Source organism: Nyctereutes procyonoides, unplaced genomic scaffold (assembly GCF_905146905.1).
Source record: "Nyctereutes procyonoides isolate TBG_1078 unplaced genomic scaffold, NYPRO_anot_genome, whole genome shotgun sequence".
NCBI lineage: Eukaryota > Metazoa > Chordata > Mammalia > Carnivora > Canidae > Nyctereutes > Nyctereutes procyonoides.
In genome coordinates, this window is record NW_026575131.1 from 5639902 (window position 1) to 5666556 (window position 26655).

General features: G+C 48.8%; 1 protein-coding gene across 3 annotated transcripts in view; it reads right to left on the reverse strand.

The window, feature by feature from the left end:
• Positions 1 to 2557: 2557 nt before the first annotated feature.
• IFT122 (intraflagellar transport 122) overlaps positions 2558 to 26655 on the reverse strand; it is a 70094-nt gene continuing 45996 nt past the window's right edge. For 2 of the 3 annotated variants that reach the window (XM_055343020.1, XM_055343017.1), the window contains 13 exons: positions 24299 to 24460; positions 20064 to 20230; positions 17195 to 17366; positions 15620 to 15722; positions 13563 to 13703; positions 12286 to 12380; positions 9210 to 9310; positions 7132 to 7297; positions 6518 to 6629; positions 5761 to 5886; positions 3977 to 4056; positions 3475 to 3639; positions 2558 to 3009 (listed from right to left, as the gene is read on the reverse strand). In XM_055343020.1, the coding sequence (XP_055198995.1) occupies positions 2920 to 3009; positions 3475 to 3639; positions 3977 to 4056; positions 5761 to 5886; positions 6518 to 6629; positions 7132 to 7297; positions 9210 to 9310; positions 12286 to 12380; positions 13563 to 13703; positions 15620 to 15722; positions 17195 to 17366; positions 20064 to 20230; positions 24299 to 24460 (1680 nt within the window). In that variant the 3' untranslated portion in view covers positions 2558 to 2919. Of the gene's footprint in view, positions 3010 to 3474; positions 3727 to 3976; positions 4057 to 5760; positions 5887 to 6517; positions 6630 to 7131; positions 7298 to 9209; positions 9311 to 12285; positions 12381 to 13562; positions 13704 to 15619; positions 15723 to 17194; positions 17367 to 20063; positions 20231 to 24298; positions 24461 to 26655 lie in introns of those variants that run through there. The other variant, XM_055343021.1, reaches the window with a different exon arrangement.

Consider the following 26655-nt stretch of genomic DNA (forward strand, 5'->3'; position numbering starts at 1 on the left):
CCTCCCCCTTCCCCCCACTTTCCTCTTACCCCAACATCTGCCAAACAGGCTCGGGGCTAGGTCCTGGGGACACTAAGATACGTTCCTTGCCCTCAGGAGCTCCCAGGCTCAGGGGCCAGCTGACAAGGGGAAAACCAATAACCATGGGAGGCAGGGCTCTGCTCCCAGGTCCAGTGCTATGGGACCCCAAGGATCGAGGTGTGGACCAGGAAGGAGGTGGGAGGCCTCAGCAGGGGGACAACTGGGCCAAGGCACAGGGAGCAATTGGCTAGGTGGCCCTGGGGCCTAGGGTGGGCAGGCTAGGGAGGACAAGCCTAGGAGTCTGGGTGCTAGCTGGCTAGCAGTGGGGAGGAGCATGATCAGGTTCTGATTCTAGGAAGATGTTCTGGAGTCTGAGTGGAGTATTGAGATTAGTGTATGACACAAAGTGAGAGCCCTGCCCAGTGCAGGTCTCTTTGCTGAGGCTCCCAGCTGCCCCAAGGGTGGGGCTGGGACCAGGGGAAGGTCACCTGGTATCTGCCACAGGCAGATGGGGTCTTGGAGACAGGGTATGTCTGTACCGGTGTGAGAGCCACAAGGGGCTTCTGGCTTCAGTAACCTCAACTCAGGGTACAGGGGGACACCCCTGAGGCCAGGTTAGAGCCAGGCCCACCTAAGGTCTGGCCTGGGGCTCTTTCTGAGCCACACAATCTCCCTCTTCCTTACTTTCTCCTTCCAGAGATGTGGATAGCGTTGGGGACTTGGAAGATCAAGTCACAACCTGACCAACCAAGTTGTGCAGCCTGTAGCAGCCATGCCTCTCTCTAGACCTCAATGTCCTCTCAGTGAAATGGGCATCTCAATAGTCCTACAGTGCCTTCCTTGTAGCATGTGAAGGGTTGTCAGGCTCATCGGACAGACACGGTGGCTAGAGCTTCAAGGTCAGAGCTGGAGTATGCCCTTTTGCACACATAAGGAAACTGAACCTTGGAGAAAAAAGGGTCAAGACAGAGGGACAAAGGCGATGGAGAACAGAATGCTTAGGTACAAAGGCTGTGCCTGGATGTGAATCCTGTCTTGGCTCAGTAGGTATTTGTTGAATGAAAGGAGAAAACGTTGTTGAGCCTCAGTTTCATCATCTGCATTACGGGCACTCTTGGAGGCTGTTGAGGATGATGCATGGAAAGTGCTTAGCACAATGTCTACTACTCATTGAGCATTTGATTTAAAGGGAGCTACAATGATTGTTTCTCAGACTCAGACTTCCAGAGCTCAGCCTCCCTGTGGCAGCAGAACTTGGCATGGCACACCCTGGTTTTTGTGTTATTCGGCTAAGAGGATGCATGCTGGAGTCTCAGGCTGGGCCCCCTCCCCCTGCCTCTAGCCATGGACCATCTGATCTGTCATTGTGATTGACGCCTGTTGGGTGGCTGGGGCTGTTTTCTCTCTCTCCTCTCTTCTTCCCAGCCATATGCAAATGATTTTAGTTCAAGTAATGCGCTAATGGAAATCCTAACACATTAATAAATGTTTAGCAAGAGAGAGAGCATGCATGATCGTAAGTAATTATACACTCAACGGAGGAGTTCTGTTGGCACAACTGTCTGGCTCTCTTTATTTTCCTCCATCATCTCCAAAGAGAAATGCAGAGAGAGGCAGGGGGGAAGGAGTAAGGTAGGGGGCCAGCTTCAGCACTCAAAGCCTAGTGGCATCTGCAGCCACTCCCTTCTCTAGGCCTCAGTCTTCATTCCTCACAATGGGGACATCTGTCCTGCTCTGCCCACTTCACAGATGAACTGTAAAGTATCAATATCTAATCACCAGGGCAGTTTTCCTAGCTGACAACCCAATTCTCTTTCCCCTGCTGCCAGGACTTTGCATAAAGCTCTGAATCGTTGCCATCTCTGGGACAGGTAGAGTGGAGGGCAAAGGGAGCAGGAGCTTCTAACCAGGGCTGGGTGAGCCCTTGGGCTCCAGTACCTCCACCCAACCCCAGGGCTACAGAATGGAAATCATAATCCTTCCATCACAAAAATGGTGTGAAAACGGAGACAACATATGAAACTCGGCTGGCACAGAGAAGGTCCCAATAAATGTCAACTCTCCCTCCCCAGCTTCCCACCCTTGCCCTTGAGCTGCTGAATCCGACATTGTTGAAGCTCAGGGACAGGGACCTTAGCAGAACCTCAAACAGGTTCACTGGCTTCAGGAGCTGGAGGGCAGGGCAAAGTGCAGTGGGGTGGAGCCTTTGTGGGGCTAGGGGAATAAAGTGAAGGGGAGGCAGGTGCTGGCCCTAGCCAGGAAGCAGAGGGTGGGCTCCAGAACCTCAGAAAGGTCCTCTTTGCCATCTTCTGTGGAGCCAGGAACCTTATATTCTGGTAAAGATGGAGCCCCACTAAACCAGAATAAATAAATACCCGTTCCCCTACCCATTCCCATATTGCCATTTCGATTAGATTAAATTTTAAGAGCAGGCAAACGTAATGTTCCTCTCAGATCAAATTAGAAACAGGTGCACTTTTGCATAAGGAAATTAAGTTGCAGACAATATGAAGATTTGCTAAAATGCAGACACTGATGAAAATAAGTAGCCCTTTTATTTGTAATTATTGAGGCAATCTGTTCGCAAAGTGTACATGTTAATGGTCTGACAGATCTGTGGACTCCAGCAGGCTGCCACGAACAACTCAGAGCCTTTCTGAAAGTAACAGATTTTTTTTTCTTAGAAAATATATGTACATTCTCTTCGCCATCTCCTGGTGCTATTTACAAGGCACGAATGCCATAAATAGGAATTCCGTGGTTACACAAGGCCCCTCCCTAAAATACACACTTGATCTGGGCAGAAGACACATTCTGACAGTTTAACTCTTTCTTCCTTTGACAGCCCAGCCAAATGTGAGGTGGCCCTGATGGGAGCGGTGGTCCTGAGGGGGCCGGTCATGGGCTGGGGTCATCGATGCGCCTCCGACAGTAGGGGCAGCAGGTGTGCTGAAGCACCAGGAGCTCGTAGTCCTCTGAGTGGAACATCTAAGGAGAAATGGTCATGATCCAGGGCTAAGCCCTGAGCCTGGCAGGGCCTGCTGCCCTTCCAAGGACACTTGACTGAGTCAGGGCTAGAAACACCAGATCCAGAACACCTTTGTCTGAGGACTCAAAGGGAGGGGCATGAGGGTCTGGAGTCTGAGGCCCCTTTTTTCTGAATGAAATTCAAAGGTGTATCAGTTTTGCCTGGCTCTCCCAAATGAAGGGCAGGTACAGAGAGCACGGGACCAGGGGCAAGCCCACTCCAGTATATGGAACACAAGTGAAAGGAGGGAGGGCCTAAGGATGGCTGAGTCTCTTCCCAACTTGGAGCCTTGCCCTTGGCCTTGGGATCACTGTGCTATTCTCAGATGCCAGGTGTCCCCAAGGGGACACCCCAAGGGGACACCTGGGAAATGGAAAAGCAGCAAGAAGAAATTGGTAACCACATGTGAGCTGTAGGCACAGTACCTGGAAGCAGGAGGGGCACATGGTGATGGAAGCATCAGGCAGGAGCGAGCGGAAGTACTGCCACTGCAGGGGCGGGGGCCAGCGCTTGATGAGGACGTCCCTTCGGCTCATAGAGCGCAGCACTGACCGGCTCACCACCACAGGCACAAACTCTGAGCCGCCTTGCTGCAGGGTGAGCAGGTGGGAAGAAGAGGGCACCGGTGCTCTCACACAGCCAGGGTGACATGACATCATGGGTCATGATCCCAGAATCTTTGGGACAACCAGGGAGGATCTAAGAGATTTCCCCTACTGAGTACCTTCATGGAACCCTGCCAGGTCATGTAGCTCCTCTAGCCATCTCTAGTGATAGGGAACCTATCACCTCAACTCTCCTGGCAGCACTGACAGGGAACTAGTCAGCTTCATGCTAAGAAGTGTATATAGGAGAAGGGACCTCCAACACCCCTCCCAACAGGTCTCACATGCCTCCACAGCCCATCACTCAGAGAGGCACCCTCACCTCAAAGCTTAGCTTTGCTGTGAATGGGTCATCATCTCCCCTGGAGTCCATGGTCTCGTCCAGCCTCAGAGTCTGGGAATCTGGAAGGGTCTGGTCAAGGACAGAACCTGAAGCTGAGTGGGAAACAGGCTCCACTCTCCACCCAATGCAAGATTCACAGGAGCTCTACATGGGCCTGGTGTGTTTCTCCATGACTGTCTGTGGAACAGGTTTCTAGATGGAGGAATGGAAGGAATGCAGGCCAGGCCCAGGAGGGGACAGCCCTGGTCACACAGAGGCTGGGACCAGGACCCAGTGCACAGGTAGGAAAGGGGCTACGATAGGACCTTTGCTGCCCCACATGGACCAGGACATGGCCCATGTAGGCCTGATCAGAAGCACCAAGTGAGCAGAAGCTATAAGATTGCTATGGGTGGGAGTAGAAATAATGGGCTAGCTGGAAACCATGGCCAGCAAACTTGGCAATTTCTGGAGAAACACTTAGCAATCAGCAGGTGGTTCTGTAGGCAACTGAGATGGACTCACAGGTCCTATTTCATGGAGAAGGTGATAAGAGCTCCTGCAAATCCGGCCAGCCAGACCAGGCTGAAGGTACCTAAGGAACTGCCCCCTCTGCCAGACAGTGGCAGAAGAGCTGATGTGAGGCCAGGGCAGGGGTTGCTCCCACAAGGAAGGGCCTCAAGGGAATGGAGGCTGCTGGTGCCAAATCAGGTATGAGACATGGTCCCACCAGGCAGCAACAACCCAAAGCATCTGAGAGCTGTGCAGAGGGCTGGTAGGCTGATAGGATTCCTGTCTCCCTTCTTCGGGAGGTAACTCCCTGGCTTTTCCTTTTTCCTCTGCTCCTCAAAATGTGGCCCATGGACCAGTAGCATTGACATTACCTGGAAACTTATGGAAACTCAGGCTCCCAGTCCACCCAGACCTGCTGATCCAGCTACTGTATGCCAGCAAGGTCCACAGGGGCAGAGTGTGCACAGTCACATGTAGAAGCCCCCACTCTTGTGTCTAGCTAGGACACTGAACACGGTCTTAGCCAGAGGGATAAGCTGAGGTGTGGCCTTTGGCCCAAGCTGTCCCAGTGAGGATGTGCCCTTAGGTTTTTTTGCTGTCATGCTAGGAGTATCAGCCCTTTCCAAGGATTTTAATGTTGATAGGATGCAGGGTTGGTACCGTTGGTGGAATGGGGTGGGTGCTGCCAAAGAGTGAAGCCACCCACAGGACAGCAGAGCCAAGAGGACAGGAGATAGCCTCCCACCAGTGCCAAATGAGCACCTGGATCCAGCTGAGTGTCCATCTATGGCTAGGCTTCCTTACACTCTTTTGTTTGCTCAACCTGATTGTGGTTTCTGTCTCTTGTACAGACACAAAAGAGACCTAATTGGAAAAGCTGATAGAGCCATCATATGTTGTGTTGGTTGCTCATCAACTGTGTATGGCCAGAAGCACAGACAGTACCTTTTAGGAGCCAGGGTAGGTGGGAGGCCCTCCTGGAAATGAGGCAAAGGTGAATATCAAGACCCCATCTCCTCCTCCACAAGCCTCTTCTGGGCCTGTGGATATGTACTGTTCCCTCCAGTATCTCTGCACATTGGCCAGCTCTCAGCCCATTTCCAGCCCCTGTCCCTGCCACCATGTGGGCCTCTCCAATCACTCAGCAGTGGCCTGCCACGCCCTTGCCTCCACCGGCCCAGCTATCCCCCGATGCCCTCCGCCTCCCATCTTATACCCAGGCCTTGTGCTTGGCTGACACACACAGAAGTCCAGCCCAGCATCCAGGATACTGTTGCTCGTGATCTCTTGCCATTTGTTCTCACGCTTATGTCTTGGTGCCTCCAGGTCAATGAGGGAGACAGCTTCTTCATCAGTGATCCCCTCTTCCAGGTAGAATTCAACCAGGTGCAGCACCTCTAGAGGGCACAGGGCATGGGGAGGGGCCATGGAGTGGCTGTCTCAGGGGGAGCTAGGGGCTGGGATGCTCTCACCAGGTAGCACGAGGGGTGGTGGGAGGATCAGAGTTCCTTCCCCACCCAGTAGCAAGCTTCTCTGTAAGCAATGAGACACAGCATGGCTGCCTCCTTTTGCTCACCACATGTCTGGAGGAAGCAGGCATGTATGCGTGTATGCATGTGTACGTGTGTGCATGAGAACCTTTAGCCCTTCTCTTCCCCATAATAGCTGATGGGCTCCTCTCCAAGAGAGGAGGAACAGCCTCTGCCCAGCTACCTGGAAGGGGCTTCTGATCCTTTGTCAACATAGAAGGAACCAGGACATAAGAGCTCATCTTAGCCTCCCAGACCAAATGCCTGACCAGTGGCACCTGGAGCATTTGTGTTATGCAAAGCCCCATGCCAGGTTCTGAGGGGTAGGTGCTTCAAGTCTGGGCAGCCCTGATCCTAGTTCTGGGAACCCTTAGTGACTGAGCGTCTGGTGGGGTGGGTGTCACACTGTCCCTAATTTACAAATGAGGACACGTGTGGCCAATCAGCAGTGGAGAGAGTACAGCCATCCATGGCTGCTCCATCTGCATGCCAGACTCACCATAGGAAGAGGCAGAGAAGACGAATGGCTGGCGGCAATTGATGCAAACATTGCCCAGGTTGTTCAGCAATGGGTTGTTGGTGGAGCAGCGGTAGCACAAGGGCACCAGCTCCTACAAAAGCACAAGAACCACAACTGCATGAGGATCAAACCCAGAGTGCGGAAATGCTCCCCGCTCTGATTTCAGTCCCCTGGGGCCTGGTTGCCAAGAAAAAAGGCCACCTGTGTGGGCTAAGGCAGGGGCTCATAGGACGAGGTGAAGGCAGAGTGACCTGGGCATGGAGGAGCAGAGGGAGGTTAAGGGCAGAGCAGTGCGGGCTGGACTGTAGCCAATTCAGAGCCTCAGAGGAGGGCTAGGCAGCAAGAAAAGGGAGGGTTCTGTGGCCCACGGGGACCAGGGACTGTGGCTGGAGCACAGCAGGCTGAGTAGAGAACAGAGGAAGCAGAGAGGAAAAAGCAGGAGCTAGCAAACCAGGGCTTGGGAAGGGGAGGAGGGCGCAGAACTCTGAGAGCATGGTAGCTATCTTTCAAACAGAACCCAGTCCAGGAAAGAAAGCATCAGGAGATGTCCAAGAAGAAAGGAAGCCTCCTGCCTGAGAAAGCTGTGCCCTTACCTCACTGTCATGGAAGGGCTTGGAACGGATGGTCAGGCTACCCAGCTCAATGGACTTCTGGAACCTGGCGGGGATCTGCAGGCCCTGCAGCTTGTCATAGGCATGCCGAGCCAGCTTGTAGGCACCCAGGGCTTTGCTTTGCTTGGCAAGAGTGAAGAGCGTGTTCCTGCAGATGACAAGGTTAAGGACAGCAGAGGCCACACTGGGCCCAAGAGCTGGCACTGATTACCCTCAGAGTGAGCCCTATACTGGAATGCAGCTTATTCTAGTGCCAAGAGGGCATGGGCAGGGCCTGAGGAGTGCTTTGCTCATTTGTGGGATGTAAGTGTACTTCTCAGATATCACGGCACAGGGATTTTTCCAGAGATAAAAACAGTGCAGTTTCCATTAATATTTTAAATTTGCTTAGGTTCTGCTGATGGCTCATCTTGTACCTTGACTAGGCCAAAATGACTCTTCCCAACTAGGCCAGCCTGCCAGCCAGGTCCTAGGATGCCTAGCACCAAATGCCATCCTGCTCTAGCTTCGCCAGGTGGGGCTGGTCCCAGATTGCCTGTGGAGCTCACTCGGAACCAGCTCACAGAGACCATGGGGTATAGAGCACTTCTTTCTGCCCATACTTCACCAGGAGCCACAGTGATTTCTGAGTGACAGGCCTCCCCTACTCTCTGAGACTCTCCTCTGAGCTCCTCAATCTCAGGCCACAAGCCTTTGCACTTGATCCCAGGTCATCTAAATATTAGCTGTGCCCGGGCCAAGCCTGACCTTTCTTCCTGGCCCTGCTTGTGAACTCTCTGCCCCACTTCTCCGTGGCAAGCCCCAAGTACCATGCCTCCTTCCCAGTCTCCTTCCCCCTGATGCTCCTGTTCCCCACAACCCCAGTGTGGCTCCTTCCACTCCAGAAGTTACATGGTGGTAAGTTTCCTTGTCTGTGTCTCCACTATCATTCCTCAAAGTCAGGTACCATGTTGGGATCCATTTCCAGGTCCCTAGTGAACAGTATAAGGTACAGCTTAGGGCAGGGGTTCAATCAAACTCTGTTGACTTGGGACGCCTGGGTGGCTCAGTGGTTGAGTGTCTGCCTTTGGCTCAGGGCGTGATTCCGGGATCGAGTCCCATGGTGGGCTTGCATGGAGCCTGCTTCTCCTCCCTCTGCCTGTGTCTCTGCTTTTCTCTGTGTGTCTCTCATAAACAAACAAACAAACAAACAAACAAACAAAAACCTCTGTTGACTCGAACAGAATTTGCTGGAAAGGTTGGGGACAGGTTCCAAGGCTCTGGCAGATGTGGCCTTGGCCACTCCTCTGCAAAGGTCTAGGTCAATGAAGGCATCATTCGATTCCCCTGAAATGTGAATGATGGGTCTGGAACCCTTTAAAGAAGCCATTTCTTTAAAGTGGTACTGATCCATCCACGACCTCTCCAGCCTGGCTCCAATTTCTCCTGTACACAGTATTTACTTCACCTCTATGCCTTCCCATGTGCTGGGTACTCCCCTGGAACATCTACTCTACTATCTTCCCTGGTAGTCTTATAGGATAGGCATCGGCTTCTCTAGGCAGCCTTCCCTGATCATGGGCCCAGCCTTGACTACATTCCACCCTTGATCATAGCATATATCCCACTGAACTAAGCCCTGACACTTGTTACCTCCTCTACTAGATGGCAGCTTTTTCACATACCACCAATGTCTGAGGTACAGCAGGTGCTCCATCTTCTGGGCTGAACAAATGCTCCCCACCCAGGGAAATGCCCAAGAGTCCAAGTGCTTCCTATATTTGTTATACCCTCATTTATGGGTTCCAGGAGGGCTTGGGCAGTGTGCTGCTTAGAGACCCACTGCTGGGCCAAGTCCAGAGAGCCCTGAAAACTAATCTTCTCTTGGCACTGGCCCCTTAGCCTTCCTGGCTGAGCCGCTTCTACATTGAAACAGTAGCAGCAGGACAAACTCTCTTTCTTCCCTGAGGGCTACGGGAGAGAGGGAAGGTTCTGCCAGTAAAGTGATCTGGAAAGAACTTCACAGGGGCCATTAGACAAGAGGGGTGGGACAGAGGATGGGGGGGTGAGAGAAAGGATACACTTTAGAGATGCCCAGGGGGGTGTCTTTGGTTAGGCTGTGCAGGAGGAATCTGGAGATGTTGAAGAGGGTTTCAGGAAGATGGAAACTGAAGGGCTCCTCCTGCAGTGAAAAAGCAAACAAGGATTGAATTCCCCAACTAAGCAGCTGCTAGACCAGGCCAAAAGGCAAATACCAATAATTCTGAAATATTCAATAAAAGAGCAGTCTCCCTTAATGAGCAGCTATTATGTGCTGGGCACTTTACAGCTGCTGTCTCATGTGGTCTTTATTTTTTTTTTTTAAGATTTTATTTATTTATTCACGAGAGACAGATTCTCGAGAAGCAGAGACATAGGCAGAGGGAGAAGCAGGCTCCATGCAGGGAGCTCGATGCAGGACTTAATCCTAGAACTCCAAGATCATGACCTGAGCCAAAGGCAGACACTCAACCACAGAGGCACCCAGGTGTCCCTTGTGTGGTCTTTAACACAATACTGTGAGGATGCATTTTCATCTTCACTGTACTGATAAGAAAACTGAGGCCCATAGAGATGACTTACCCAAGTCACTCAGCTAGAAAAGAGCTGAAGGAGGATTCAAACCCAGGTCTGATTCCAAAGCCTAAGAATGCCTCTCTCCCAAGTTGCACTGCCTCTGGGGTTAGTTATGATTCCATTTCCCTGAGCTCAAGTTGTCTCCAATTAGCTCTGAGAAAGAGGACCTTTTATGTAATTTAGGACATGACCAGACCTAAGCATGTCATTAAATTGAGGGAGTTAACTCTTTAGAGCCTGAAATTATGTGCTTCTTCTCAGCTCTCCAGCAACAGCCTGGCCGTCCAATGCCCACCAAATGCGCACATGTGCTGGAGCTCCTCAACTGCTTATCCTCGCACTCCTAGAACCTGGCACGGGCCCTAGCAGACCAGGCACTCACACACACAAATGGGTCTTCTGTACATAGAGGCTGCCAGAAGTTCAGCACAGTAGACCACATGGAATTTTCTACCAGGAGAGGGTCCGTAATAGGTTAAGAATACCATTTTGAAGGGATCTGGCACATTGTCTACAAACTAAGACTACTTTAGATGACAAGATGAAAGCAAGCCAGCTCCTACCCCCCCTCGAGCACTTACATGGTAATAAACTGACATTTCCTGAAGGGTCTTACTAAGCCGTACTTGTCACTGTGCCAACAGGACTTAGGCCCTAATTGGCCTAAATTTGTGAGAACTTACTTTATATTACTACTTGGATTTGGAGCCCAGTATTCTCTCTTTAGCTCTCATTTAAATTTCTAGAGCCTCTGTTAGTTCCAAGAACCCAGGAAAACCTGATACTGCATCCTTTTCTGGGTGAGAGCCAGGGAGAAGCTTGCCTTTGGTGTGGAAGCTAAGAAACGTCCCAGGAAGAACAGAATTGGTGGGCGGGGGAGGGGGGTCCTCAGGATTAGTACCTCTCCTCTGGGAAAGAAGCCATTACCTCAGGAGAGGACTGATGCTTCCCTTTCCAGTCTGCTCTGACTCAGAGCTGCTCTCTTGGGCCCTAATGCACCTGATAGAAATGAGGGGCCCTGAAAAGACTATAGGGAAGATGAGGTCCTTTGAAACCACACCATGGTGTAGGGAAGAGATGGAGATGAAGGACTGACAGCAGGTCCAGGTAGAGCCTAGCAGAGTCTTTCTTGCCAGACTTTCTTCAGAGACAAAGAACATGCTCAGTGCTCAGCAAAACTGCGAAATGCTCAGCCGGGGCGGGGGGGGGGGGGGGGGGCGGCGGCAGTGGTCAGAAGCCTCCACACAGGGCTGACACTCACCTGTGTCAGGCTGTCTTCCAAGTGCTCTTCCAATATTAACTCATTTAATCCTCACAAGCCCATCAAGTAGGTACTATTATAACCCCCACTTTATAGAGAAGAAAGCTGAAGCATAGAGGCAAGTAAACAATTTGCCAAGGTCACACAGTGCAGCTGGGGAGGCCAGTGGTTTGCCTTCTCCAATTTAAAGGATGTGGGCGATCAGAAGCTAAGAGCACAGGCTCCGGAGCCAGGCTGTCTGGGTTCTAGTACTGGTTCCCACTTACTAGCTATAGGATCTCTGTGTTTAGTGCCTCTGTTTCCTAATCTGTAAAATGAGGATGACAGTACTTATCTCACAGCATGATTGAAAGGATTAAATAAATTGATATAATAAAGCCTTCAGCACATTGCCTGGTAAATAATAAGTGCTCAAGGGATGCCAGGGTGGCTCAGTCAGTTAAGCATCTGCCTTTGGCTCAGGTCATGATCCCAGAATCCTGGGGTGGAGCCCCACATCAGCTCCCTCCTCTCACTCTACCCCTACCCCTGCTCATGTGCACATGCACTCTCCCTCAGATATATAAAATCTTTAAAAAATAAAACTGTAAATGCTCAATAAAGGTTGGTTATTGGTATTATCCTCCTAGCTTAGCACAGGATAAGCACACCCTGTAGGCGCTTAATCAACATTTGTTGAGTGATTAAAGATAATGCGAATTGAGGAGGCTGATAATAACCTATCACTTGTTCCTCATTGTCAGGAGATAGATTTAAAATGGTTTAATCAAAAAGAATCAGGGAGTAACTAAAAAGAACTATTTGGGTCTCTGGAGATCAAGCTGACCCTCCTTTTATAAAGAAAGAAACAGAGAGAAAATAAATTGCTCAAGGGCACCTAGCAATTTAGTGGCAGGGCCAAGGAGACCTTAGACCTTTGGTTAGAGCCAGGCTTTCACCCATCTAGAGTGGAACATCCACCTCTGAAGATTTTAGAGATAATCCTTTGTCTGGCTAACCCAGAGTCAGCCTGAGTTTTATAAATGTAAAGCAGGCAATTAGAAAAGCTGACTCTAGCTCTGGCTTGCCAATTCAAAAGCCCACATCTTGCAACAGGTCAAAAAGGTAGCTGAGGAAAATCAAAGTCCCAAACTTTGTCTCCCAGGAGCAGACCAGAATTTATTGGAAAGTCATCCTGTTGGCCATTTCCATCCAGACGTCTGCGGCTCTGTAAGACGTGCCCAAGGCCTAGCTCAGTACGCAGCACCCCCCACCAGGTCCCTGTCTCCTGGCCATCTTACCGTGTACCGCTGAATGGCATGGTAACCGTGGTACAGCTCAGCCAAGTGCTGGAAGTGGCGGAACTTGTCAAGCATCATGTCCTTCTGGGCAGGGTCTGAGGAGTGCAGCGGGAGCAGGGAGGGCAGGAGGGGGAAGATATGTCAAGCCATGTCTATAAGGAAAGGCAAGCCAATGGCAACATTGCCAATGTCAGCTCTCCCCCAATATCAGACCTGTGCCAGGGAAAGTGACAAGAGATGCAGTGATGGGAAAGGTGCTGTTGAGGAGCTGGGACCACCCCAAGACAGAGAAAATCTCAGCTGGGCAGAGCATGTGGCCATGGAAAGTCTGAGAATGTTTCTCACAGGTTATCCCAGATCTGACACTACAGCCTACCAGGTCATTCGGAGAGCGCCAGCTGCAGCATGACGATAGTGATCACTAGCCCCCGGTCATACCAGAGGAGCCTGGCGTAAGGGTGAGCAGATGTCTTCATCTCACCTCCAACCTCTTCCCTCTGAGCCATGCCTTATCCAAAGCACAGACCACTGGCCAGAACAGAAACATCCCACCTTACACCTGGACCCAACAGTTTCTAAACTGTAACCACAGCTTCTGTGAGGCTCACAGCAGCCTTATAAAGAAAGCAGGATAGAGAAAATTAAAAAAAAAAAAAAAAAAGAAAGAAAGCAGGATAGGATTACCCCCACGCCACAAAAGGGGGATATAAAGCTTAGGAAGAAATTGTGACTTATTACAAGTCACCTAGCTGCCTCCAATCCTAGTGTTTCTCCCACTCTGGCATGCTGGCCTTGGTCCAGTGAAGAACATTTTCCTGTCCCCTCTGCTTCCAGAACTCTCTCAGTGCATCATGGGAAGTCTCAAGAAAGCAACATTAAAACTGTTTTCCTGCCTGGGAGGAGTGAGAATCTGGAGTGTGTTATTGTAAAGTGATCTCTTTTTCATCTCTCCATTTAATTAAATTTTTTTTAAAGTGCTCACCTGGGTCCAGTTATAGACTCCCAGGTAGCAGGGGAGAGATATGTTCTGAATTAGCAACACAGGCCAGGACCTCCCAACCATAACCCCAGGATGGCCCTCATACCATCATTAAACTTATGGGCAAACTGGAAAAAGATGACACACCAGATTACGCCACTGCAAGACAGGGTTACGGACAATACACCCAATAAACAAGCCCAGGGCTTTAATTAAAACGTCCCGGCTCTTTCGATGTTTATCTTGCTGCCAGAGCAGGGCTTGGGGAAAACAAGCGGCCTGGCTGATGTTTACTTACCTTGAGCTATATCAAGGCACTGCATGGATAGCATCCAGTAATAATAGGCAGCGTCATTAAATCTGCTCTCTACCACGGCATTGTGTGTGAGCTGCTCCAGCACCCTGACCGCTTCTTGCTGCCGCCCGGCCTTGTGGAATGCTGAAGGGGCACAAAAACACACACAATTGGGGGAGTGGGATGAAATTCTGCAGGGCTTGAAAGGGGCTGCTGTAGAAGTAGGACACTCATTGGGAGCATCTGCAGCACTTCGTTGCTGGGATGCGCCTCTCAGGCCGAAGGCTATAAATAACTGAGGCTACATCCTGAAAAAAGTACAGTGAGCTTTATTCCTTTCTGGCTGGGAAAAGGCAACTGACTTCGGAAAAGCACGGCAGAAAGAAAAACCTAGGGGCCAAATTGCAGGGTGAAGTCTGAGGATGGCCCTGCTGCCCGTTACTCATGAGGTTTTACCCTCATCCCGTTCTAGGACAAAGCTTTGTGACATCTGGGGTGACACGAGTAGCACTCGACACTTTAACAGGTTTGGTGGTTTACAAAGTGTTTTTGTTGCTGATTCCACTTTGGATGGTCACAATAGACTTATGAAGGTGGAGGCAAAGTGGCATACTCAAGGTCACAGAACCTAGTCCAACTCAAGTCCTCCATCAGTTTTCAACTGTGTGCTTTTTAATGACAACCTTGAAAAACATGGCTCAGTTCTAGCAACCAAACATTTGTGAAAACATGCAAAAAAAATCTCTGAATAATTCCTATATCCATTTAACATAAATTTTCTGAATCCTCACTATGTGGCCAAACCCATACGATGCTGGGGGCTGCCAGGGAAGCACTTCTAGCTGTGACATTTGCCCACATGTGGGCACTCAGATGATCCAAATCCTCTGCTTTAGAGAAGGAAAAGGTCTGGCCTTTGTTCCAATCTCATCTTCAATCTCTTGTCTGAGTACCAAGTTACTATGGCGATGGATTCTTGGAAGGGCAGACACAGACAGATGGATAGGTTGATGTGTTTTGCCCAAACATGCACATACTTCAGCAACTGGGTGCTCTGGAAATGCTAAAGCAGAAGAGAACATGCTGTCTTTCAATGGGGGCTTTTAGCTGAGGAGCTCCAACAGGGAGACATTTGTTCCGCAATGTGTCCGGAGGTGGCAACTGTTACCATATAGAAGTGTAAATGAGATGCTATGGAATACGACACACCCAGCTTCAATTAGAAGACTTCCTAAGGAGGCAGCAAGACCTAGTCACAGGAATCACGCTCCCAGGCAGACAGAGCCTGGTCCAACCCTGGCTCTGCTACTCTCTCTGGCTTTGTGACTTTGCAGGGCACAGTCAGCCTCCGTGTCTCTGCAGGGCTGCTGGCTAGGTTGAGGATTATATAGTTAAGTGCCCAGCTGCTGCCTGACACAGAGAAGGTAGTCACATTTTAAAATTATTATTACCAGTTAAAGCTCTATGCTTCCTTTCGCTCCTATCTCAGATATTGCCATACTTGGGGTGCAGTCCATTTTACCAGTGGAAATGCCAAAGAACAGAGGACACTGCATTTATCTGAGCCAAGTTACTATTTGCAGTGGAGGAAAGTGGCAGGTGAGACCATGCTTGACACTCTGTGGGAGTCCTCATATTTTGTCCCCACCCCAGCCTGGCTCAAATTCCCTCTCTGCCACTTCCTTGCTGTGGGATTTGCAAATCCCTTTACCTCCTCCAATCTCAGCTTTCCCATCTAGAAAATAGTTCTGACATCATAGAGAGCTACTGTGAGGATTAAGAAAGAAGCTACATTTGAGTGCACAGTGCTTTGCTCAGGGAAGAGACAGGACCTGCCCGAGGTCTAAGGGTAAGTGAGTGATGGACCCCGGTGTGTCCAACTCCAAAGCCCATGTTCTTTCCACTGCTCCCCAGTCTTTCACCAGGAAACACATCTCATCCCCGGGATGAAGTTGTCCATCTTCAGACCTATGATGGGAGGGGCTTGGCAGCCTTCCTGAAATATAAGTCTTGGCAGTACCTTCTCCTCCTTCTGCAAGGTGCTAGTCTGTGTGGCCTACCTTTCTGGGCTTCCTCAAAACGATCATTCTCTGCTAGCCACTGTGCATAGGGCACATAGATGTCATCCTTAAACTCGGGATGCTTCTCGCCCAAAGCAAAGGCCTGGAGGAAGGAGCAAATGCAGTCTTAATAAAGCAGCCCCCACAGCCCCCATGAAAACATGGCACTTGGCTGAATCCATTAGGGATGTGTCATATTTTGCCAGCCTGACAACTCAGAGGGGGAGAGTGCCTCCCCCTACCACCACCCCCAGAAACGCAAAAACAAATCAGCTCTTTGAAAACAAAAGGCAATTAACAGCAATATGCAAGCGACTGGATTCAATAACAACACAGTCTGTTTCTGGACCACAGAAGCAGCACAGAATCGGAAACATTTTATTTTGAGGGTTTGCGTGGGCTCCTGTAGCGCTGCAAACAGATTTCTTTTAATTGCAGATGACACCTAAGGAAACAGAATTGACATTATCATCATCACTGCTTATTAGCTGTCAAAGATGACTGTGGACTTGGTGCTGAATGGGACCCAGTGATTGCTTTATCTAAACCCCAGAACCACCTGTCAGGCCAGGAGAACTGGAAATGAGTCATGGGGGACAGTATGTGACAACAGGGAGAAAGTTTGCCTGATGCACAGTGAGGACTGAGTGTTTCTAAGATGCTCTAATTTATGCTACTTGAGAAATCTCCCAATAAATTTATCTTGAGAAGCCATTATTGCCTCCATCCTTTGCCCCACTTCTTCGCATCAGTAACTTTGTTACCTCACCAAATGGAGCCACTCAGAGGGCAGACAAGAGTCAGACAGCTTTACTCAGAAAAGATCTTGCTATGGCTCTATAAACTAGACCTCAGTGGGTGGTGTGTGGGTGGGGTGGAGTGGGGACCGTGGGTGCAGCCCCTCATCCTCTCAGGAATGAATTTCAGTCCAGGGCACAGGTAGCCAGTGACCTGGGGGGTAGGAGTCAAGCCATGGAGTGGGCAGCTCATTGGCTACTTCGGCCAGCCTGGCCTTAGCCATCTTTCCCTTCAGGCCTGGCTAATTCTTCCCATCCACCCTTCACACCAGAGGAGTCCAGGTTAGGGGAAAAGGGGAGAAGGAGTTGCCTGTGAAATGGCTCTGGTAGCCTGCACTTGAGGAGTATGGGTGGCATTTTCTGTCAAATGGCACCCAGCAGATTTTGAATGCTACACAGGTGTGTCTCCATGTCAGAGATTCATCAGCCTGTGGTGCTTGTCAAAAGCAGCTCAGACCAACAGCAGGCACCGGGCTGTCCTATTAACTCTCACATCCCTGGTGTCTATCCCAGGGCTCCCCTGAAGCCAGCAGTGCATAAAGATTTTCTGAATGAATGAATGAATGAATGAATGAACGAACGAATAAATGGAGAGCTAATATTGAAAGGGCCTCTAAGACACTCTGGTTCAAAGAATTTGAGGGTAGGCTCCTGATTACCAGGCCAATGTTCACTCCCATGATGAGGGCAACTGCCCTCCAACCAAACCACAAAAAGCCCCTTGGGGTCCAGGGCTCAAGTGGGGCCCCCTTGCCCAGGAGGCATGCTATACCCTCACCTCATCCCAGCGCTGGGTTTCCACATGCAGCTGAACCAAGGACTTCAGGTCACCAATCTTCAAGTAGGTTTCAGCAGCATAGCCAGGGTTATCCAGCTTCTTAAAGTAGTAAGCACACATCAGCAGGGGCTCCCGCTCGGCCTTGTCCAGTTTACGGGCAATGTCGATTAACCTGGAGGTGAAAGCACAGGGAGGAGATGGATTCCTGTAATAGGAACCTAATGGAAGAAAGCAGATCTTCTTGGGTCTTCTTGAGGGCAGGCTCCATGTTGATTCATGTCGATGTCCCTAATGCTCGATATGGGGCCATGCCCCTGGTGCTTGACAGGTGGCTATTAAATGAGTAAATATATAATCCAGAAAACACTGCCCAGTGACCAGGAGAAGTCCCCCACTAAAGGACACCGTCTCCCTGACTTTGTGTGCCTTTCACAGAGTCACTATCTACCCAGGAATGTCTGGGGAGAGAAATGAACAGCTACAATCACCTACTGGTCCAAGCACAGTGTCATGAGCTTTCACATGTGTGATCTCACTGAATCCTCATTGCCCTGACAGGTACTATTCTTTTCCTTCTACAGATGAGAAGACTATATAGGCTAGGTAGAAGGTGAAGTGGCTGCTCAAGACTTTGCAGCCAGGAAGCGGCAGAGGCAGAATGCTTTTTACACACCATTTCAGGAATTCTCATGGGAAAGTAGAGGCAGAAGCAGGAGAGTCCTTCAGCCACCAGGACTTCAGAGGAAGAAGCATGTGTGGAACCTGCGCTGAGTTCTGGAAATCTTGGCTGTGCCTCTCCTGCCGGCCAAGGTGCTACCCACGGGTGAAGGGCCCCAGGGACCACTGGGGCTCAGCACTTCTTCCCAGGGGTAACTGGCCCTCCCACTATTTGTGGAGACCTGGGGGGTGGATGAAACATGCTTGTTCCCTCTGGTCAGGCTGAGGTTCAGAGTAAAACCAGCTCTCTACCCAGCTTGCTCTTTGTGAGAAAAGAAGGGGAAGCAGCTGTAACAGATCCCTGTCTCAGACACAGGCAAGCTCAGGGAGGCCTGTCAATCTGTACTTAGAATAATAATGGCATCTAAAAATAACATTTCTCAGCAGAGAAAGAACGCATTTTTAGGGAAAGGTGGCACAGCCAACCCTTTAGAGCCTCCCAACCCCACCCATCAAACCAAATGTCCCTGGAGAAGAGGCACCTTTTACAACCAGACCTGGAAAAAGGATGGAATATACTTAAATATCTCTTTCCTGAACTAGTTAGGCATCTCCAGAGTAACCTGATACATGTCAGTTGTAAATGAAAGTGACATGAAAAACCAGAGGGGAGAGCAGGGCCACAAATCTGCTTGGCTCTCTTCTGTACCACTCCTTTTGTGAAAAGAATAAACTGGTGGGGGAGGGCAAGATCTATGCCTCTACCTTTAAGAAACTTTATTCTTGCACCAGGGAAAGATGGGGTGGTAGGTCACATACGTATGGGGTGTATGTGAGGAGCATACACACTAACTACATGGTGGGGGCTCAGGGAGGTAACTTAGTCATTAACCAACCTCTCCTTACTCAGGTCCTGCCTAGGCCACCACTACCTATGGACCAGTGTGGCTTCCAGAATAACCAACAGCCTTTGGGGCTCAGACTGAGCCCCCTCAGGAGCTGCTCCCTCACCTATTCTTTACTAGCTGTGGCAGCATGCCCCTGTATGTGTACATGTACACACACATACATACACATGTGAATATGAAGTCTATCCTCCTTGACTATGGGAGGAGAAAGCCCTCCCTCTGGAGGTCTGGTGCTCTAGGAGTCTCAAAATTCTCTCTCTGGGCAGCCCCACTGCCTGCCTGCCCCTCTTCTGTTCTCTACCTTGGTGAAAGAACAGCTTTCAACTCCCTTGCCCAGCCAGCTCTGACACTTGCACCCAGCTGGGTCCTGTCAGTTGTGGCTCTTCCATGTCTCTTTCTTTCCTTCAGCCACATGTCCCCCTGGTGCACTGACTGGCCATTTACTTGGCCTCCCTCCCTCTCCTTTTCCCTCCTTCTACATCTACTACCTGTGTGAGCTTGCGGCAGCACAGCACCGATCAGGGTCCTTACCCCTACTGACAAATCTCAAGGCCTCCACGTGGCACCCAAGGCACTTCCAGGGTGGCTATCCCAGATCCCCCTGTCTGGAGCCACCCTCCTGCCCCTACACATGTATTCCATCCCCAGCCAACTCCTGGTTTGTGCTGTTCCTTTGGCCTCATACCCTTCTCCTTCCTACCCTACCTCTTAAAATTCAAGGCCCTTCACTTTACAAAGACCACATCCTAGAAGATGATGTCCACAGTTCCTCCCGTGAGAATTCATGTCTCCTTCCCTGGTGTGCTTAGAACTGTTCTTGTTCTTTAGTTACTACCATTACACATGCTAGGGGTACTGAAATCAGTCAGGTCAGTCTGAAGCTCAGTTAAATGGTTTCTCAGCTATTTTGCCTCCTGTGATCACTTGGTCCTTGAGCCTTGGTTTCCTCATTTGGAAGCTGGGCATGGAAACACCACAGCTTAGGGTGTTGGGGAGCATCAAATACCTGCAAGATATAGCAGTGCCTGGCTCCTAGGAAAGGCTCAGTGAATGGCAGTTCTAATGCTTGGATGTCTCCCCCTACTCTTCTTCCATCCCCCGACCCTTTCCCCAGGGACTCACTAAGCTCCTCAAAGGCAGTGATTGCTTTGTTCAATCTCTGTGTCTCCCAAAAACCTAGTCACTGTAACATTTGGATTATATATTTAGAAAAATACTGTATTTTCCCTTGTCAGTCAAAACCAAGAGATGACATGACATGACATGCTGCCAAATGCTTCTTGGGGCAGGAGCTGAAAACCCACATGTCAACCCAACCATGGTCACCGGTGATCTCTATGGCCTTGACGTGCTCTCCCGCTGAGATGTACATCTCCACGGCGGCTTTAGGCTCGTTGATATTTCTAGCCCAGTCAGCCTGTTTGGTGATTAGCATCTTTGTTTCTTTGGGGTCTCCAGATCCAAGGAAATCCTGAGGAAGCACAACAAACAAAAACACTCCGGATTAGAACTTCCTGCTGCCAGCATTACGTCAGGCTGCCGAAAGCTGGAGCAAGGAAGGGCTCTGTTTGGCTGAAGTAGGCAATCAGGATGCAGGCATGAGCCCATCCCTGCATGGCTGATTGGGGGGCAGTCCCAGGTGTCAGGGAGGAGTGCTCATAGGCCCCACAGGTGTTCCTCAGGGGTATGCGGACAGTGTCAAGGACTATGGCCCTGAACATTTCCTGTCCCTCCCACTAACAGACATTTGTTCTTCAGCTAAACAATACTTTCCGGACTCTTTGGAGTACTGTACACAAACTCTGCAGTGTTGAGGTTTTATGATCAGGTTACTTTCTCTCTCTATCTCTCTCTCATATAGAGTTGGATATATGTGTGACTATTCCCATATAGTGACTCTATAACCTGGTTGCCTGATTTCAAATATCCAGACCTACAATCTTCATTCAGATAATAGGGACGATACCACATGCCTCATAGTGAGGCTAAGCACATGGCCCCATAAACCTAAACAGACAAAATGATGTACAGAGTTCTGGGGGAACCCCTCCATGCCCCCTCTTCAACTACGCTAGAAGTACTTTTCACATCTGTTTTCTGATTCTGCTGCCTGAATTTAGGGCATCATCCCATTGGCTTCTCCCCCCAGTTATGTGCCTAGAGCAGATAAGAAGCACAAGTATTCTTGGTTAGTTACTTTTCAACTGGATGATATCAAACCCTGTTCTGATTATCAGATCTGTAGGGGTAGGGGCAGCAGGAGGCATGGGGTGGGGGGAGTGAGGGGAAAGGCCTAGAGAGAATCTGGAAGGAAGAGATATCCTTCAACCACAACATGTGGCCCTGAAGGTCTATGCCTGGTTTTCCTGGGTTCGCCCTGGAATGTATAAGAAACAGCCTCAAAAAATCACCTTTTTTTAGGATACAGTTAGCCCAAATATATACATGGGAGTTTGCCATAGTTGAGGAAGCTTTGGTGCTGGTATTTTTAAAGGTAGGGCTTTTCAAAAAGGGAAATTAAGAGTGCTTAGAGCCCAGATCTGCATTACTAGTAAGAAGTGGTTTATCTCAGGAATAATGTACCCTGCAGAGAGTGCACTGTGTCAACCTCACAAAGTATAAAAAAAGCATTCCTTTCCCCATGATTAGCACTCATTTGTCAAGAAAGTACAGTCAATGTATGCTAAAAACCCACTTGAACAATTAGCTCTCTCTCTTTTTTTTCCATTTGCTTTCAGGGTAATTGTGTAGTCCCTAAAATAATATATTAGATTGGCCTAAAACAACAGGAGGAAAGGGCATCATTTACCCTGATGCTGGGGAACCAATAAAAGACAGGCCTATCTCGCTGGCCTCTAGTCTCTCTGGAGTTCACACAGGGGAAGAAGCTAGGAAAGCATTCACTGACAATCTGAAGATGCCTAGTTTGGGCCTTTAAAGATATAGCCTTTACTCTTGGCAGCTACTGTAATACATAGTGGTTATGCCAGTACAAAGCTCGAAACTATGCTAACCTGGTTGGTTAAATGAGGTTAGCAGCTGGAGAAAACAGGCACCATAAGAGAACAGAAATGTCCTTCAAAGTGAGTGCTCCAGGGACTCAGGGTGACTAGTGAGGGTCAGAGGCCATGAGTGAGCCATAAATTTGGGTCATCAACAAGGAGACCAACCAGACATATAGCTCACAGGTTTGGAGGAGCCACCTCCAGCCCAACAGCCCAGCTCCGAGAGGTCTGACTTAATTGAAGCTGAGTCTAAATGATTCCTTCGAGGCTCAGCAAACTGGGTTTTCAAAGGTTCTTTGGTCCCATGAAGCTAATTTACATGTTATCTAGGGCCATGGCAAAGACTGTGTCCTAGAGTGGACAGAAAGAGGCCGTGCTGAGTGATGAATGAGACTAAACAGTGTTCTCATGCCTGGTGATTTTGATAAGGACATACTACATAAGAGTTAAGAGCATTATAATTCCCTTTATCACCATATAAACATGTCACTTATCCGGAAAGCATACAATTTATTTGTACGTGGGAATGTAATTTAAAAATTTTCTGAAAACCAGATTGAATCTTGGGAAGCAATTTTCAAGTAAACAAAAACATGCCATGTTAATAAGCACTGTATTTCCCCAACCCCCCAACATAATTTATATGTACACATTTCCTCAAAGTCAGACTATTGGGGGTGGGGGGGTTGAAACAGAACCAACTTACTTGGAATTTTGATCAAAAACTAAAACCAAAACAACCCCCAGAATATTTACCTTCATAGAGGCAAACCAGATGGAGTGTGTAAGTGGGCTGCATTTATGGATAGGAGACTGTGGGTGTATGAAGCCCACCTGAGGTGTGAGGAGGGGCCTCAGTGTAGGGAGAAGAGTGGGGCTGGCTGGGGAGAGGCCTGAAGAACAGCCACTCGGTGGTCACACTCAGCTCCTCTCATTTTCCCAACCTTTCTATAGTTTGGCCTTTGCAAAGGGCTTTCTCATATATTATTTTGTGCAATTCTCAGAAATGAGCTGAGCTGTAGCTATGGTACCCTATGAGAAGAAAATGGAAGCTCAACAAAGTGAAGAAGCTTTTCCTAGGTCACCCATGGGAAGGACCAGGACTCATAGCGGCTCTCCAAATGTCAAGGTGAGCATCACCACTGCCTACTAGGTTTCAGAGATTCTAGGAAAGGCTTCTGGTTCTGAAGAACAACTACAACCTGCTGTTCCTAATGCCTATATTCTACTCCTAGGGATTCAATCCTCTAGTTAAGGTTCTGTCCTCAGTTTAAATGTCATTATCTCCAGAAAAAGACATGATGATTTAGTTGTTCTCAGTATGAAGTTAGTGCTAAATAGTGTGTGTGTGTGTGTGTGTGTGTGTGTGTGTGTGTGTGTGTGGTGGGAGTGTAAGGAGAGGGTAAACAAGTGGAAGAGGACAAAGAGGAACCTCAAGCACTTGGATCTGGGGGATGGGGTGAAGGAACCATCAATGTGAAGAGATAGATTAGGACCCAGGTACTCATTCAGGGCAGAACCCCCTGGGCCACATCACAGTGACCAAGATGCAACCCTCACCTCCAGGATCTCACAGGTGTAAGATGAAAGAGCGTAGCCATCTTTGGAAACAAAAAAGGAGAAAAAAATGGGGAACATTTTCCATCTTGAATTTGTGAGCTAGATAATTACCATTAATAGCCACTAATTGGTTGTGGCTGATGACTCACTTAATAACATTGTGAAGCTTATTCTGACAGTACCAGGAAAGGCAGGTTAACAAAGGCAACTCTGCGGAAGGAAGAACCTGGTTGCTCAATGCACCCAAGGCTCTTTTACCTCGTATTAGCTCCCCAGTGGGACTTGTTCTCACATAAACCATCAGGAGCCTGCTCTCGGAAGACCCCTGTCATGTACCCAGACCTGCTGGGGACTAACCTTAATAGAGGACCTGCAGATGCAAGAGGAAATCTCCATCACTCATACAGATGTACCTCTGGGTGACAGAAAGCACACTGTGCTAGTACCAGAGGGCAAGGACTCTGTTATGGTATTTCCAAGGCCCAGTGCAAAGCCCAGTATCAATCAGAGATCAGACACTTAGGAAACCTTGGCTGAAGTGAACCATATTGTCCCATACGACAATGGTAGAACCAGCTTGTGCCTGAGGATGCTGATTCTCAGTGGCTTCTACAAAGAAAGGTTTGAGAGAATTTGTGGGAGAAAGATCTGAAGCCCTGGACCCTGAACACTTAATGAAGGGACCATGCTGGTTCAGACTCAGTCTACAGACAGTCCATCCAGTCCACTCTGTCACTGACAAAGCTCTGAACTATCATATTCTTGTCCCTTTGATCTCAGCCTTTAGCTTTAGGTCAGCTTAAACCAGTGGCCATCGATGGTTTCTTTGTTTGCCAATTTGCCCAAACTCTTTCTAATAAGGCCATTGCTATTTTTCCATCTGTGTCACTTCTTGAGGTAAACATCTTAGGCAGCACAGTATCAGAACGCAGGTGGGTTCCATGAATCTTGGGCCCGGGATATGGCTGGATTACCTTGGCATACTCAAACATGCGGAGGTCAGTGTACATGTCGAGTGCGAGGTTCTCGTGCCCACTCCTCTTGTACAGTTTGGCGGCTTCATGGAACTTCCCCTGGTAGGAAAATACATCTGCCAGAAACAGGTCATTGTTGGTCTCTCCCCGCTTCTTCCTCTCCTGGAAAAATTAGAAGCACAGGAAATAGCCTCTGCAACCATGGCAGGAAGCAGCCTTTACAAAGGTTAGATGTTGCTATTTCAAGTTAAGCCCCTGGGCCTTTCTACTGAAACCTCCACTTGGCTCCTGGGCTGTTGTGTCTCTCACCTAGGTTTCTGGTGGGAATGCTTGACAACAAAAGCAGATTTGTTTCCCCAGATGAGTAAAGATCAAAAGTAATGCAAACTTTTGTTTGTTTAACGGAAATTCCTCAGAGTGCTTTCTTGTATATTCTTCCAACTGTATAGTTAGGATGGTGTGTATTTTTTTTTAAAGACTTATTTATTTATTTGAGAGAGAGAGAGCATGCACACACACAAGTGAGGAGAGGCAGAAGGAGAGAGAGAATCTCAAGCAGACTGCCCACTGAGTGCAGAGCCAGACACAGGGCTCGATCTCACTACCCAGGAGACCATGAAATCATGACTTAAGCCAAAACCAGAAGTTGGATGCTTAACCAACTGAGCCACCCAGGCACCCCTAGGATGTGTATATTAACCACTTATTGGCAGCCCCCAAGATCCCAAGATTTCCCAAGTCCCCAGGGCTGGTTTGGCCAAGCTGTGACCCATGATGATGCAGATAAGTAAAAATTTAGTGTCTCTTCCCAAGAAAAAGACCAACAAAACAGGATAATGAGTCTTCAAATGTCTCTGTCTCTAAAGAGAAGCTGAGACACATGCTGAGCATCCACTAGGTGCTGGGTATGTACTTCCCACAAGGACCCAAGAGTGAGTGGTACCACCCAAGTTCACACTGAGGGAAGCTGAGATTCAGAAGAGGAGCAGGTGAGGGTCATATAGAGTTGGCCTTTGGACCCAGTCTGGCTGACTCCAGATGCTCTTTGTACCACATAATACCACCTTCGGAAACAAGTGACAGCCCCCAACAACACACCTGCATGCGCACATACACATATGAGCAGCACTGAGGATGAAGAGAAGTAACTGGCATATTCCTTCCTTCCATGTTAGGGAACATTCATTAGTCTACAGCTCAAGTATTTGTAAACACTCAATAGCGCCCAATCTCTCATCCCCAGCAGTTTGCTTTTGCTTGTTTTCTAGCAAGTGTATCACAGTGGAGGAAGATGAGACATTGAATCAAACTCCCAGACAAGCTGGTGAAGTTTTAACAGCTGGAGGCAACATGCTTTCCCACTGACAGAAAAAAATTTTAAAAACCAAAAAACCCCCCCAAAAACAATAACTAACCCCCCCACACACACACAGTTTAGGCTAATCAGTCAAATAAACTAACTCCTAATTGTAGGGAGTGAATCAAAATCTTGCAGTAGATTAAAAAAAATAGGTTTCGCTAGGCATGGAATTTAGGCCTAGGTCACAGAATATCACCATGATTAATAAAAATGATTTACATATATTCAATTTGAATATAGCCATATGAGCAGATTCTCTTCCTCTTGTTATCAGCATAGTTATATCTCCTCTGTTCCAAAGGAGCCTAGCAAGGAACCTTCGTTCTCTGGAATAGCGCCAAATGCCCAGAAGCAAGCTACTAAGGCCTCAGAGCAGCCAAAATGGATCATCACTTGAAAGCAATTTGCTCTTTTTTCAAAAGGCAATTCTTACAAGTTTAACCAACTGCCCAGCTCATAGCACACTAGAAGAGGCAGTAAGACAGGAATTCAGCAAAACATGATACATGGTGAAAGGTGGTCCTCACAAAGGTCAGTTACCTCTGCATAGAGAACACATTCATTCCATGATTCCAGGTTAAGGCTCCTAGATCCAGACCAAGTGTATTCCCAAATGCCAGCCCTGGAGAGTAAGCAGTACTGGGCATTATGAGTAGATGGCTCTGAACAAAGCCTTAACCATCTAGGTAATTAAGCAACGGACGATATGGATGCTTCCTATGACAATTCTTGGGGAAGGGTTAGGAGGGGAGGGGGTGCATCAGAAGCAACTTCTTAGATGGCAATAGGGCCTCAAGTAAAGATAGCCTGAGCTTGGGAATTAGAACTGGCTTTGAATTCCATCCAAGCTTTTGCTTGTGGACCCTTGGGGACGTGACATAGCCTTTCTGAGCCTTTCTGAGTTTCATTATTTATCAAACAGGAATAAGAACAGTATCTCATTAAGTCAGTATGAGGATTTAAAATACAGTTGAGACTTAGGCAACATCAGTGTTAG